Source organism: Heterocephalus glaber, unplaced genomic scaffold (assembly GCF_053883595.1).
Source record: "Heterocephalus glaber isolate CG9 unplaced genomic scaffold, H.glaber_assembly_v1.0 deba00000071, whole genome shotgun sequence".
Lineage (NCBI taxonomy): Eukaryota > Metazoa > Chordata > Mammalia > Rodentia > Bathyergidae > Heterocephalus > Heterocephalus glaber.
Genome location: NW_028258137.1, coordinates 32,345,608 through 32,361,181, shown reverse-complemented (window position 1 = coordinate 32,361,181; position 15,574 = coordinate 32,345,608). Strand labels below are relative to the sequence as shown.

Genomic DNA, 15,574 nt, shown 5'->3' with positions numbered 1-15,574 from the left:
ACATCAAAGTATAAATTATATTATCTATTAAATTCTATTTAAAATGTATATGCTTCTCAACATAACTAATAATAATGGAGCTCTACGTTCAAATTAAATAACTATCTTTTTAAAATAGGTGCTTTTAACTTAGTCTCCTTGAAAAAATTTATTGTAGCCAATTGTAACCTACAAAAAATGTTCATTTAAGCACATGTAGATTCAGGGGTAAAAAGTAGCTAAAATTAGATTAATACAATTCTCCCACTATTTGCCTGGACTAGTACAGAAATACCTCCCCTTAGAAAGGTTCTCTACTCTTTGATACACTTTTTTTTTTAAGAGTAGGAAAGGTTTATTGGGGACTAGGAATGGGGAATAGGAATAGCTCCTGAGAGGGCCGGGGATTTAGCTCAGTGGCACCGTACGTGCCTCGCAAGAGCAAGGTCCTGAGTTTGATCCCTGGTACCAAAGGAAAAGCAAAGAGAGGAATAGCTCTGAGAGACTGGCAGGGTCCCGAGTGGGTTGCCTCTTTGATGTACTTTAAAGATTTTTTATTTTTTTTAGAATAATAAGGAACCTCTATTACTTTAGTTATTGTAGACAAGAGAAAATATCTTTATAATATTTTTGAAGTTCACTAAAGAGAATTTATACTTGAATAACTTCACAGAATGATATGTGTGAAAATATGTATGCATACCCCATACACATATGTTGTACCAGGTGTAAGTCATCAAGGTTCTTGGGCTGATTTCCAGAGTTCTAGCCTAATTATTAAAATTATACTTTGATGTTGCATGCCTTTCTAGGATCGGGTGATGATCAACCGGTTGGACAGTATTTGTCAAACAGTTCTGAAAGGGAAGTGGCCTTCAGCTAGAAGAAGTTGTGATGCTAATACAGTGGCTTCTTTCTATACCACAAAACTACTGGACAGCCCTGGAGCATCGACAGAATACAGTGAGCCCAGCGTTCCCACTCCCCCAGGTGCTGGTGTCAAAGAAGAACATGATCAGTCAACACAGATGTCAAAGGTGAAGAAGCATGTACAAGAAAAGGAGTTTACAGTGAAAATCAAAGACGTATGTGTATTTTTATTGCCCTAGGGCCTGATTGCGATTGCGGTGTGCAGCATGCTTTTCCTGCAAACAGCTGCCTGCTCTTACTCTTCCTTCCTTCACATACTTGTCTCCTAGTATTTGGATTGTTTTCTTTTTTTGATATCCAGGTTATTAAACTTGAATAGTCTACTAAAGGGATCATCATGAAATGTGTTTCTTTCCTCATACTTCTGAAAATAGTTCTTCTGCTGATCAAGATGCTTTCATAAACAGTGTGTCAATTTCTGGTTTTGTTTTTTTATATAATATAGAAATGGTATGACAGTACACTTTCTCTTTTAAGGATTTATCATGCTTCTTTATCTTGTAACGGTTATTTAAATATGATTATTTTTAAGCCGGCGCTATGGTACACTCCTGTAATCCCAGCTTCTGGGAAAGCTGAGGTAGGAAAATCATAAGTTTGAAGCCCCCCAGGGCAACATAGTGAGACACAGCCTTAAAAAGAAAAAAAAAGATCTTTGAAGTCTTAATTTATTATTCAATATGTAAAGATAAGTAATGTCATGACTAACGTACCTAGAGATACATACCTAAAGCTGAAAATGTTACAGGGTACTAGTCACATGAAAAACTGCTTTGTTCATAAAAATGTATATAGTACCTGACTTTTTCTTTAAAATAGAAAGTTTGGTGGGTGTGGTTGCACATGCCTATGCAGGCGCCTGAGCCCTGAGTATCAGAAATTCAGAAGAAGCCTGGGCGACTTAGACCCTGTCTCAAAATGCAATTTTAAAAGGGACTGGGGGGTTGGGCTGAGGATTTAGCTCAGTGGTTTCACCACCTGCTGCGCAAGCACAAGGACCTGAGTTCAATCAAAAATAAATAGATAGATAGATAGATAGATAGATAGATAGATAGATAGATAGATAGATAAATGTATGTGCTTGGGGATGTAGCTCAGTCACAGAGCACTTGACTAGCTTGTGTGAAGCCCTGGGTTCAATCCTCAGTACTGGGGAAAGAAGAGAAGATTGAGTGTTCATTATAAAAGTTGCTTAGAGGGTTTTTTAAATTGATTTATGAGCAAGAAGAGAACTACATTAACATTTTAGGGATGTTACTTAACTTTTTCTATGTAAAATTTCTCTGAATGTCCTGCAGTAAAACTTTTGTTAACACTTTCTGTCTTGGTAATGATTCTTTTTAATAGGAAGGTGGTTTGAAGTTGACGTTTCAAAAGCAAGGGCTTGCCCAGAAAAGGCCATTTAATAGTGAAGATGGTGCTCTGGGGCAGCAGCAGTACCTCACTCGACTTCGAGAGCTTCAAAGTGCATCAGACACAAGCCTCGCCAATTTTCCAAAATCTTTGCCAATGTCAGGTGAATATATAAATAATATTTGTCTTATTATGAAACATTCCCTACCATTTCCAAATTTTTTTTTTTTTTTTTTTTTTTTTGGTACCGGGAATTGAACTCAGGACCTTGCACAGGCAGGTGCTGTGTCCAAATTCTTTTGTATAAACTCTTGTAAAAAAAATTTTTTTCATTTTTCCTTTAATTTTGCATTCTCTCAATCCTATGCAGTAGTCAGTATAATTTTAAATCTTAATAAATGTTTATTGGGACTTGTAATATGACATTTTAAATCATAGAGAGCAGTTTAGTTTTAGGGTTTTGAATATTTAGGTAGAGACATCATTTTGTAAAGTAGCTTTATACAGATAAAAACACAAAGAGCATTTCAATATGAAAGTATATTAATTATAAGACATGTCTATATCATAAATTAATGGTGATGGGTAAAAGTGAAACAAGTTGTAAGCAGTTTTTAGAGACAGTACAGGCAATTATAAGATGCAGGAATTATTTATTCCCAGGAAGTTAACCTTTTATGCCCATGGTATTCTTATAGGGACAAGGTTCTTAACTATTTTAAGTAGTTAATTGTTAGCCAACTGTAACTGTCCTTCATATAAGGAAAGTAAGAAAAATCCTTATTTGGATGTAAATTTTGTCTACTATCAGTTCTGCCTATAAAAGCAATGCTGAATTAACCTTGTCCTTTGTCTGAATAATAAATCAGACATTTAGGAGATATCATCTCTTCCTTTGAGACTTTCTATATTTCAACTCCTATTTTGGCAATTTGAATCAAATATCTACTGCATAGGTAATTGATAATGTGTGCTGTGTGCTCTGTAGGCATTGAGGAATACTTTAGACACTTTTTATCCTGGCTTGATTGTTCTTTATGCCCTTTCAAATGATCAGGAATTGAAAATGAAGTGTTCAGGATCAACTAAGTGTCACTGCTGAACACTGCATACTAATCTTCACAAATACTAGTTTTAACTAAAGCAGAGGGATGAGTTGAATTCACTTTATACCTTCTTATACATAAGGCTGAAGACTATTATACTAAGTCTTATTGCCATGCAATACTTGGAAACATTTCAAAACTTCTACCTGTCTATGTGCATAGTGTGTGGAATTCCTACAAAGTGGGAAAATAAGGCTTTATTACAAGTATTATCTTGAATTGATCATTGTTTTCCATTGCTGCTATTACCACTTTTTAATTATAAATTAGTTCAGTTTCATCAGCATCAATTTGGTCTCTTTGGGATTAAGTAATATCATTTGCCAACTTCTAGACTTTCAGATGTAAATGAGTTGGAATTCAAATATGAAGCAGGCATGGTTCTATTTCTGAAGTATATATCCCCCAAATTATGCTTTACAGTGACAGTTTTCTTATCAAGGAGTTCCTTTTTACTAGAAAATGTGAACAGTGGCAGAAGATAACTTGTGTGCTCTTTTGTCCACCTAGGTGGGATTTAATACTATCTGTACTCTTACTCTGGTAGTACCAGTATAACATAAGATTGATGCTTCAATCATCTGGACATTTTATTATTATTGCAGCTGAAGTTTGTACAGCCTTTGCCTATAAGTAATTCTTTGGTAAATAGTACTATTCTTAATATATACGTAGTAATTGTAACACCAGTTTTACAGCTGTATAAAACATTGTAAGGTCTAAAAACAACATATAGAATTATTAGCTGAGTATTATATCTCATTCATCTTAATAATATAAATGTGAAACCCAGATCTGTCTTCTTTATATAACTTTACATAATCTATTATTTTTGAGCCTTTTCTTATTTGTGAAAATGAAAGTTAAGGGAGGAGAGAGGTCACACTGTTGGATGGATTAAATAAAACAACACATAAAGTGGTTAGTAAAGACTTTGGCATACAATTACATGCTAAACAGATATTAAAATTAGGTACTTATAGAGTACACGAACATGGGAGTACACACCTATAATCCCAGCAGTCTAGAAGGTTGAGGCAGGAGGATCCAAATTCAAACTTGGCCTGTACAACTTAGTTGCTTAACGAAACTGTGTCCCCAAAAAAGGGCTGGATGAAGCTCAGTGTGAATGTCCTGGGTTCAATCCCCAATATCCCGGGGAGGAGGGGTTGTTTGTAGAATTGGATGCTTAAAAATGCCTTTAATGAATTCTTTATTTTCCCCAGGATATGTCTTTTTTATTCTGGTGTGATTAACCCCTGAATTTCATTTGAAAGCCTTGAATAAAGACAACAGGTGTAATGTTCTTTAATTAATGAAGGCAAGAAAAGTAGACTAGAGGACAAAACTAAGGAAGATTAGATAATGGTCTTTCCAGAAAATGGGATTGGTGAGAAGGGTAAGAAAGGGACAAGACATAACCTAAACCAAAGATTTAATGCCAGTAAAATTATATGGATTTGTGAGAAGAGTGATCGAGCTAGTGTATAAAGTCTTACTAGAGAGATAGATATGTGTGCAAGATGATAGGCAGTTTATGTAATATGAAGGCAAGTTATGGAAAGCATCAAAAACTGAGCTCTAGGGCAGGGGTTGAAGGTTGGCAGTCATGTTAGAAAAGAGCTGATCCAAGGCAGTTCATTCATATACAAAGCCATGAGAAGTTCTTATAAAGTAGAATGATACTTTTAAAAGAAGTACTTTGGTAAATTTAGTGCTATTGCAGATAAAACGTACTATAATAAGAGTATTTTCAAAATCATATTTGCAACATTATATTAATCTGAGTATACTGAATTTCAGTCTATGTATATAATGAAATCTTTTTGTATCCCATTCTAGTACCTTCATATATACAATAATGATTTTTAGTCATTTCAATTAGTTATACATAACCATATGAAATAAGGTACCTGTCTTGTCACTTTCTTGTCACTGGGACAAAATGCCCAACACCTGCAGATTAAAGGAAGAGAAGTTCATTTTGAATCATATTTTAGAAATTTCAGTCTTTGAATGGTCAGTGAAATGGCACTTGAGGTAGTGAGGTGAGAAGCCAGCAAAGGAGATACACCTTCCAGGTCACACCCACAGTGACCCACTTCTTCTAACCAGAACCCACCTTCTGACAACAAGTGAGCTGTGGTGCCTCCATGATCCAGTCACCTTCCAAAGCCTTGCCTATGAGTGCATGAGGCTTTGGGGGATATCTACATATAAACCATAACAGTACCTTTTAAATACTGAGACGAGGGGAAGGTGCGAGCCTTCTAAGATTACACAACCAGCCAAAGGGCCATACTGTCTCTTAATAGAAAATCATGAAGATTATGTAGTATTCTTTGAGAACAAGAATTGCTTGATTTAGGATATGTAAAGTAAGAAGTAATACTGTCATGTATATTTTAAAAAGTGATTACTTTCAATTTGTTTAGGAACTAAGTTTTTATCACTATTACATATTTTTAATTTGATTAGGTACTTCCATTCAATCAACCCCTGGTGCCAATGGAGTCATATTAGACAACCAACCTATAGTCAAAAAAAGGCGGGGAAGGAGGAAGAATGTAGAGGGTGTAGACATCCTCTTTTTTAACAGAAATAAACTACCTAATCATGTAAGTAAAGTAATACTTAAAAATTACTGGTCTTTGAGTCTCAACTTCAATCCTAGTAAATATACTACTACAAAGTAATAAATATGCCTCTTTGTGTTTTTAAGACTAATAATGATTATAAAGAAATTAGAAGTATACTACTCTATTCCCTTGTATCTCAGCAGAATCTAAGAATTTTAACTTTGAAATATTCAGCAGAATTTACACAACTCCTATTTTTTTTTTCCTTCAACAAAGGAATTACTTTACTGAACCAAAATAATAATAAAGCATGGAAATAAAATTTTCTTTTGATGTTCTTCTACAGGTTACTTTAGGCTTAACCACCTCACGGATTTCCACAGGAATAAATCCAGCACTGTCCTATTCTCAATCTCAAGGAATTCCTGATGCAGAAAGCCCAGTTCCAGTTATTAACCTTAAAGATGGAACAAGACTTGCAGGAGATGATGCACCGAAGAGAAAGGATTTGGAAAAATGGCTTAAGGAGCACCCGGGTTACGTGGAAGATTTAGGAGCTTTTATTCCTGTAGGTTATATGTTAAAAATTTTGGTGCAGGACCAGGGATTTAGCTCAGCAGCACAGTGCCTGCCTGGCAAGCGTGAGGTTCTGAGTTCGATCCCCGGTACAAGAAAAAATGGTATATTTTGTTTCTGTGATTCATCAAGCCCATAAATGATGAAGCATAAGTTCTCACTGTGCTCTGCCTAAGATTTAGGAAAACTAGCAGAAAAACATAATTATCATCTTTCCTCTGATACAGTATCAATTTTCATTTTCCATTCTGCATTTAACATATATGTAATAATAAAATTCACTTCAAGAGAGATGGGGTTGTACACAAATGTAATCTCAGCACTTGGGAGGCTAAAGCAGGAAGAGCACAAGTTGGAGGCCTGCCTGGTCTGTATAACAAGATTCTGTCTCAAAACAAAACAAAAAAATTAATTTCTAATACTAACTATCAAGTTAGAGCCAATGAAGGCTGTGAAGGACTAAAACTTCTTTTCTGTCAAGGTGTTTATTTTAAAATAATACTGATTATCCTAATAACACTACTGAAAATTAACTATGTATCTGCCACAGTTCTTAGCACTAACATCTATAATTTAACACTCGCAAAAATTTTACTAAGATAGAATTGTTAATGTATTTTGTAGGTAATGAATTTGAATGAATTTTTTTAAGTCCTGGGGATCAAACTCAGGATCTTGCACTTGCCAGGCAGGCACAGTGCCACGGAGCGACATCCCTGGCCCTGAATGAAATTTTAATAGTCCAAGGCCACACAGCAAATAGATTTATATCTAAAGTCCAAAGTACTACTCTGTACAAGTCCAGGTTCATGTTCAAAAATGAGAATCAGACCTGGTATAGTGGCACACACCTGCAATCCCAGCTACTTGGAAGGTTTACCCAAGTTTGACGCCAGCTGGAGCAATTTAGCCAGACTCTTACTTTAAAATAACATAAAAAGGGCTGGTGGTATAGTTCAGTGTTAGATAGACAGACCCTTGTTTGAGTGCCTAGGATACCCAGGCCCTTATTTCCATCCCCAGCACTCCAAAAATAAATAAACAAATATAAAATTTTTAATATAACAATTTTATGTGCATCCCCTCCCGTTACCTCCAGGGCAGGGGATGGGAATGCAAGGCCCTTTGTACTACATCTCCAGCCATTTATTTGTTAGTTACAGGATTCACTAAGTCCCCTAAGCTAGGCTCAAAATTGCTATCCTCCCTCAGTGTCCAACAGTGCTTAGATCATAGGTATGTGTCTATCTGGCCTAATTTGCATTATTCTTATCATCTGAAATACTATCTTATGGGTCTGTGACTTTTTCACTCATAGAAATGTATTCTTTTCCAATACTTTACTATCAGACACTAATGTACCAAATTCTGTGTCAGTTTCCCTTAATATTTCTGTGTATTTTGTAAGGTAAAAGAATAAAGGCATCCCCCGTACAATAAAGTTAGCAGGCCTGTTCTCCTTGCGTCCATTATCGCAGTCAAAGGGATAACATAAATGAAGCTGTCCGCTACCCCAGGGGGTTCTTAAGGACTATGTCCTGTTCACCTATGTGTCCTCAGGACTAAGAGCATTAGTCTTTATGTATAGAATACTATCTGCCTCCCCATAAATATTTATCAATTCTAATTAAAAAGATAGTTTTGAAAACTCAAGAGTGGTATATAAAAGTAAAATGGTTGTTATTTTGTTAATTGCCTTGTTTTTTTTTTTTCTTTATGGAACAAAACCAGAGGAGCTGCATTTCTCTAGAATGATGTTTGTGTCTGATACATGGATAAATAGATAGATATCTGGCTGCTCTTGTCACATGAGATAATCTGGGATTTACAACAGAGAGCTTAAGTCTGGCCTTTTGGATACCTGCTGTTCATGTTCCTAGCTACTCAGAGGATGTTACAAATTCTCATTCATTTATTTAATTCCTTTTTAAATTTGATGTCAAATAATGCTCTTATAATTATGAGGGGCAGGGTTTTTGCTAAATATAGACATTGTGGAGTGAATGCTGTGATTCTAAAAGAATCGTTTTAAGCCTATCATTTCTTAACATGTTAAATAACATTTTGTCAGCAATTTTTATTGAGTGACTACTATGTGATAGTTATATTTTGGGGGGGGTATTAAATTCTTTTATTGGTACATTGTAGGTAGTTATAATTTTAATGATTTAAGATACAATAGTGAACAATATAAAGTTCTTGCCCTCATAGCACTTATATTATAGTCTCTGAAGGTTCTCATACCTTTCTCTTAACCACTGCAAAATAGTTTTTATTACCTTATCTATTTTTGTTTCCATTTATCACTTTCATTGCAAATAAATCCTATATCCTAATGCTATATTTTACTGTATTAAGATTTTAAACATTTTAAAAGGCAGCACTTGTTACAGTAAAAAATACAAGATTATAATTGATCTGCTTTTCCAAGAATACTTCAGTGATTTCTTGGCTCTCACGATTATGATATTTTCTATAAATAGTCACAGCATAATATGGAATATACTGTATTAGAGGTATGTATAAAGTGTCTTGAGTATAGATAGAGCAATTAATTAACTAGGCAGAGTAAAGTATGTGAGGAAAGATAGAAAATAGAGCTGATATTTGACTGGCAAATGAAAAAAAGATAAGTAGGGAGAGTTAAAAGAGGATACAATTGTAAGGCATTAGATAGTGACTCTGATCTTCTAGACTGTGTAAGGGAATGAGGGGGTATAGAAAATATATAGAAAGGGGCCGGGGATTTAGCTCAGTGGTGCCGCCGCCTGCCTCACAAGCTCAAGGTCCAGAGTTCGATCCCTGGTACCAAAAAAAAAAGAAAGAAAGAAAATACATAGAAAGGTGAGTTGAATAGTTCCAGATCATGGAGGGACTGGTATACAAGGTTAAAGAGTCTGAGTATTAGTTTCTTTGAATGTTATCATTGTTCAGAAATAGCTAAACACTCAAGTCTGCTCTATTAACAATTGGAGAGATAAGTAGCATGGTTTGGTGGAGTTTTAATTTTTATGACCAGATGGGAAGTTTTTAAATGTTTGTTTGTTTGTGGTTCTGGTGATTGAATCCAGAGCCATGCATATCGTAGATAAGTGCTCTGTCACTGAGCTATACCCCCCATCCTGGATACAAAGTCTATGTCTTCTACTTGCTAATTGAGGCACATAACTTCTGTAAGCCTTGATTCCCTATGTGTAAAATAATAATACCTGTTAGTATTATATTATGTGAGATGAGAAAAATTAGTGAGATGAAAAATGAATGTTATTAATACAGATTATAAATCGTCACAGCAGGGCTAGGGATTTAGCTCAGTGGCACTGCACCTGCCTTGCAAGTGCAAGGTCCTAAGTTCGATTCCCAGTACTGGAAAAAAAAATTCGTTCCTATAAATCATCACAAGGAAAGACTGGTAAGTTTCTACTGAAATTTATCAGGAGAGGAGAAACTTACCAGGAGAAACTCAGCAGACAGAAAAGTAAAGAACCACAACTTAGAGGAAACTGCTCCAACACCAATGATAGTAGCCCTTCAAGTGTGACTGCAGGCATATTATAGTCTATGAGGGTACTGAAGGAAAGAACTAGCAAAGTCCTGCTTGCTTCTGGAACCAAGGGAAGGACCCACTTTCATATATGTAGAACACAGCAGTGATCAGTTTGATGGCCTTGAATAGATCTTTAAATGTGTAACTACAGGATAAATCACATCATATAAGATCAAACTACTTGGATCAGCTCACCTGTTATATTTTTAGTAATTTGGCAGAAGCAAAACTTTTAAAGATGTTTGTCTATATATTTTAGAGAATGCAGCTTCATGAGGGAAGGCCCAAACAAAAAAGGCATCGTTGCAGAAACCCCAATAAACTAGATGTTAATAGTCTCACTGGAGAAGAACGTGTTCAGCTGATTAACAGGAGAAATGCCAGAAAGGTATTTATATATTTGTTATTACTCTTTTATAGCAATGCAATATTTTAAAAACAATGCTATTCTCATAATACATTTTTTTCCAGAACCTGGAAATAGATTGAACCTAGATTTATGGAGAAAGACATAGATGGTAATTTCATGTAGTCTAATTTCAAATCCTATCATTGGTTGGCTATGCTGTTAAATCAAGTAAGTGAGTCACTCCGCATATCTCTGCGTAAGCAGTGCCATTGCATATTGTTGTACACTATGCAAGGCTGGTACACTAAGGCAGTGATTTTCTTGAGGGAGTGGTTTGACCCTGCCCCTCGGAACATTTGGTGATTCTGGGAACATTTTGGTAGCTACACTTCAGTAAGGTGGGCCAGGTACTACTTGTTTCTAATGGGTAGAGGCCAGCTACCCAGATCCTACTAAACTTCCTATACTACTTAAGACAGCCCCACAATACCAATACAAAAAGTCTATAGTAGAATGGGTGAATAACTGATATAGGAGGACACCATTCACATCATAGATATCATAAATTTACCATATTCTTATTATTGTAATTTTTTCATCAGACCACGTTTAAATATCTTATTCTATCAAAATCAGTATGTTATGTAATTTTCCCATACCTGGAAATAAACAAAGGTGTCCTGTAGACTAATAAACTCCTGTGCTTATCCTGTTTTACTGCTGATTGGTGAGTGGTAAGAGTTGAGGTTTTCAAAAGCCTATTTCTGAACCAGATATGACTCAACATTTGTTTCATCTAATTGTACTATTAAATTAGTATGTGTCAGGCTGGTCGTAGTGGCTCACTCCTGTAATCCCAGCACTGAGGAGACTGAGTCAGGATTGCAAGTTCAAGGCCAAACTGTACTACATAGAATCTGTCTCAGAACAAAACAAAAAGGATTGATGTATGTGTCTTCTACTTCATAAAGAAAATAATACCCGACTTGTGATACCCTTTTGTAAGTGTAGCTTTGACACACTGTTTTTCATTCTGATGAACAAGTAGCAAAGTAAGAAAGAATTTTGGCCTCAAGGGTAAGAACAGCAGATTTCTTACAAACTCAGTTACTTTACATTGGTCATATTAATTTCCTGGTTCTGTTTTGTTCTCACTGCTGGGATAAAAATGCATAAAACTATCTTAATTTGTCATAAGATACTAGAATTAGAATAAAACTTTTAAGAATAACAATTGCTTTAATATTGTCATATACATAGACTCTAAAGTTTAACACTTATTTCCTCCTAGTTTTGTGGATATAGTTTATTCAGCTTTTGTCATTATGAGAGAATAAGACAAGCTGGGTGTGATAGTGCACACATATAATCCTAGCACTCTAGGAGGCTGAGTTAGAAGGGTTCCATGTTCAAGTCCAGCCTGGGTAGTTTAAAGAGACTCTGTCTCAAAAATGAGGGGTGAAGATGGCAATGTAGAGTAGTGTGAAGGTCCTTGGTTCAATCTTCAGTATTGAGAGGAGTAGAGGAGATGAGACATTTTAGTAGCGTTTGACTTAACTTTGCGTTTGCATAGATTTGTGTTAAAATCTTTGCACTTCAAAATTCACTCTCCTAAGTGTGATTGAATTTGTCTTGGCCAAATTCATGATTTGAATTTTTTTGTTGTTTTAGTTTGGTTTTGTGGTCCTGGGGATTGAACCCACAATTTTTACACTGAAATATATTCCCAGCCCTTTCTTTTATGTTTTTTACTTTTGAGACAGGGCCTTCCTATCACTAAGTTGCCCAGGCTAGGCTCATGCTGTATGTAGGTTACCCCAACCCCAGGGCCACAGCAGACTGTTAGTCCATGACCTGTTAGGAAACTGGCCTGTACAACAGGAGGTAAACAGCTAGTAAACAAGAAGGCTTCATCTGTATTCATAGCCATTGCTCATCACTTGCAATGTGTCCTGAGCTACACCTTCTGTCAGATCAGCAGACAAATTAGTTTCTCATAGGAATGTGAAACCTACTATGCTTGTGAGGAATCTAGGTTGCATGCCCCTTCTGAGAATCTAATCCTGAAATCACCAAATACTGTCTTCCACAAAACCAGTCACTGGTGCTATAGGGGACAGCTACTACAGATCTTTCTGCCTCAGCCTCCTAGAGTGCTGGATTTCAGGTACATGCCTCCACACCTACCTTGTCTTTGCTGGTTTTAAGGAGATGCAACAGTTTTGGACTTTTACTGTTAAGTTTAATATTAAACCTTATAAATTTTATTTTTTATTGTTGTAACCTCATGAGGAGCCTGTTTATTTTGCTTGATTTATAAGAGTTTATTTAATTTTTTGCTTGGGTTTTTTTTTTAATGGTGTTTTGAGACAGGGACTCACTATGGAGTTCAGGTTGGCCTTGAACTCACTATGTAGCCCAGGCTGGCCTCGAATTTGCAGTGATCCTCCTCTTCAGCCTCCTGAGTGCTGGGATTACAGACATGTGCCACTACACCCAGCTTTAATGAAGCATTTCAATAAAAAGGAAAATGCAGTGAAAATTACAGAGACTAAGTATAGAAAGTAGGGAATGATAGATGATTCTATTTCTTGAAATAGGTAATATGACCATATTAAAACCTGTCTATACCCTGTTAAAATAGAGTATATACTCATGGGCCATGGTTGTAGTTCAGTGGTAGAGCCATGCAGAAGAAATTCATTTATGATTTGTTGGTTATGTCACTTTTAACGTACAAATGCTATGTGTAATTTTTGGTAGGGGTTTTTTATTTTGTTTGTTTATTTGTTTGGAGGAAGGATTTCACTATGTAGTCCAGACTGACCTCAAAATCTCAATCCTCCTGCCTCAACCTGCCATGTGCAATCATGCCTGGTCTTTTAATCTTGATACACATAATAAATAGATAAAAGTGGGCTTTTGAGACCTAGATTTGAATTCTAATACTAAGATTACTAGCTAGTTTTAGGCAAATTATGTAACTTCTCTGAGACTCAGTTTCTTCATGATACTATGTCAAAAGGATGTTGCGAAAACTAAAATAAAACATATATTTAAAGGCCTTAACCCAATAGTTGGCATATAATAGCAATATTTATCATGTACCAAGCATTATTCTATGGCACTTGAGTTGTCTTGTTTGATCTTCATAAGACTGTATGAGAGAAATATTATTTTTATCTCCATTTTACAAATCAGAATATTGATGCTCAGAGATTTACTGATTTGCTCTGTTTACATAGCCAGTAAGGCTAACTACTTATGGGATACAAAGGGTATCCTATTTAATTAGGCTCTGCTTCCCATCCAGCATAATAAGTGGATAGTAAATGGTAATTCTTCATTTTATTGTTCTAGTTAGTCTATAAAACAAAATTTACACTACCATGTTTCATATAATATATCAAGAGCTCATATACATTGTAGTTCTTTTTTTTTTTTTTTTTTTTTTTTTTTTCCGGTACTGGGGAACTCGGGTCCTTGCGCTTGCAAGGCAGGCGGTGGAACCACTGAGCTAAATCCCTGGCTCTGTAGTTCTTTCTAATATAATCATACAGATTGTTGAAGGTGATTCCAAATACTTGCATTTTAAAGAAATGAACTCTGGGGCTGGGAATTTAGATCACTGGTTCCACCGCCTGCTGCGCAAGCACAAGGTCCCGAGTTTGATCCCCAGTACCAAAAAAAGAAATGAACTCTGTACACCACAGAATAAAATGAAAACTAGTCCCAAATTTAATAGTGTGTTAAATATCAGTCTGTTTTTCATTTACAGGTTGGAGGTGCATTTGCTCCCCCTTTGAAAGATTTATGTAGATTCCTAAAAGAAAATTCAGAATATGGAGTAGCTCCTGAATGGGGAGATGTTGTTAAGCAATCTGTGAGTATTAAACAAACATTAACTCATATCATTTTAAAAATTAGATGTCATTTAATTTTATCTTAGACTTTTAGTTAAAAATTAAAATATTACATGAACATTTGATAATTTTTTAGTTGACAATTTTTATTTTTCCAAATATGTAGCAAATTTCCCAAATTCTTACACAGTTAGAATGTAGAACCCCACTATATAGCGATTTGTTTTTTCTTTAAATGCTGTTTGAACACTTCTACAAAGAATCAAATATGTAGAAAAAGATACAAGAATATTTATGATCATATAATAAGAAAAATTGTGAATAAACCAATGGTCCATCCATGTGTCAGAAAATTAACTATTTTAAAAATTATATCTTAGAAGAATATTTAATGACAAGACAAAACATTCACATCATATTTAATGTTACAGTTAAGATCTTAGACTAGTAAATCCTAATCATATAGTAAATGTTAACAAATAAGAGCTATTATTTCTACAGCTATCCAAATGAAAACGTCAGGCTATAATACTTAAGTTCTGTATGATTCTTTTTTTTTTTTATTCTAGAAAAGGAGGTGGAAAAAATTGTAGAATATAGATAACTGCAAAAGATAAAAATGGAAAACAAAATTCTGAGATGTTAGCCTTGGCTATCTCTGATGAGATTACAGATGCTTTCATCTTTTTGTATTTATTATTGTCGTGACTTCTGCAATGAATCAGAAAGTAAAGAGAAAAAATAAGTTTATCAATTCAAAAAATAAGAACTAGTCTCAGAGCTTTTCTTTAAATCACTGTCTGGAGCTGCACTATTATAGGTTGTAGTCATTAGATGATGCATATGGCTGTTGAATAATTGAAATTTGGCTGGTTTCTGTTGCGATATTTCAAGTACAAAATGCATACTGTTTTGGGGTCTTGAAGACTTAGTTCAGAAAAAAAATGTAAAATAATGTCAAATAATTTCAAGTAATATCAAATAATTTTATAGACTACATATTAAAGTGATAATGTTTTGGCTATGTTGTAGTAAACAGACTATATCACTAAAATTTCACAAATAATATTTTCCCTTTTTAATACAGTTACTAGAAAACTTAAAATTATATATGTATCTTGTATTATATTTCTACTAGACAGTGTTAGACTAGAGATTCTAAACTAAAACTTGTAAGAGTTTTGCACCCCAGAAAATCATGAGAGAATTACATGAAAGCAAAGTAGATTCTCCTTTGTGCTGCACTTGATGATCTACACTGGGTTTCCAGTCTGCAGGTGCTACTACTGTTC

The 15,574-nt window shown here is 35.0% G+C and overlaps 1 protein-coding gene across 14 annotated transcripts in view; it reads left to right on the top strand.

Moving 5' to 3' along the window:
- The window catches only part of Chd9 (chromodomain helicase DNA binding protein 9), a 246,276-nt gene that overhangs the window by 226,466 nt on the left and 4,236 nt on the right, over positions 1 to 15,574 (top strand). For 11 of the 14 annotated variants that reach the window (XM_013073316.3, XM_021260909.2, XM_004847924.4 and 8 more), the window contains 6 exons: positions 792 to 1,064; positions 2,257 to 2,425; positions 5,847 to 5,986; positions 6,294 to 6,515; positions 10,330 to 10,458; positions 14,198 to 14,302. In XM_013073316.3, coding sequence (XP_012928770.2) covers positions 792 to 1,064; positions 2,257 to 2,425; positions 5,847 to 5,986; positions 6,294 to 6,515; positions 10,330 to 10,458; positions 14,198 to 14,302 — 1,038 coding nt within the window. The remainder of the gene's footprint in view (positions 1 to 791; positions 1,065 to 2,256; positions 2,426 to 5,846; positions 5,987 to 6,293; positions 6,516 to 10,329; positions 10,459 to 14,197; positions 14,303 to 15,574) is intronic. The other 3 variants (XM_021260908.2, XM_004847925.4, XM_087206557.1) reach the window with 1 other exon arrangement.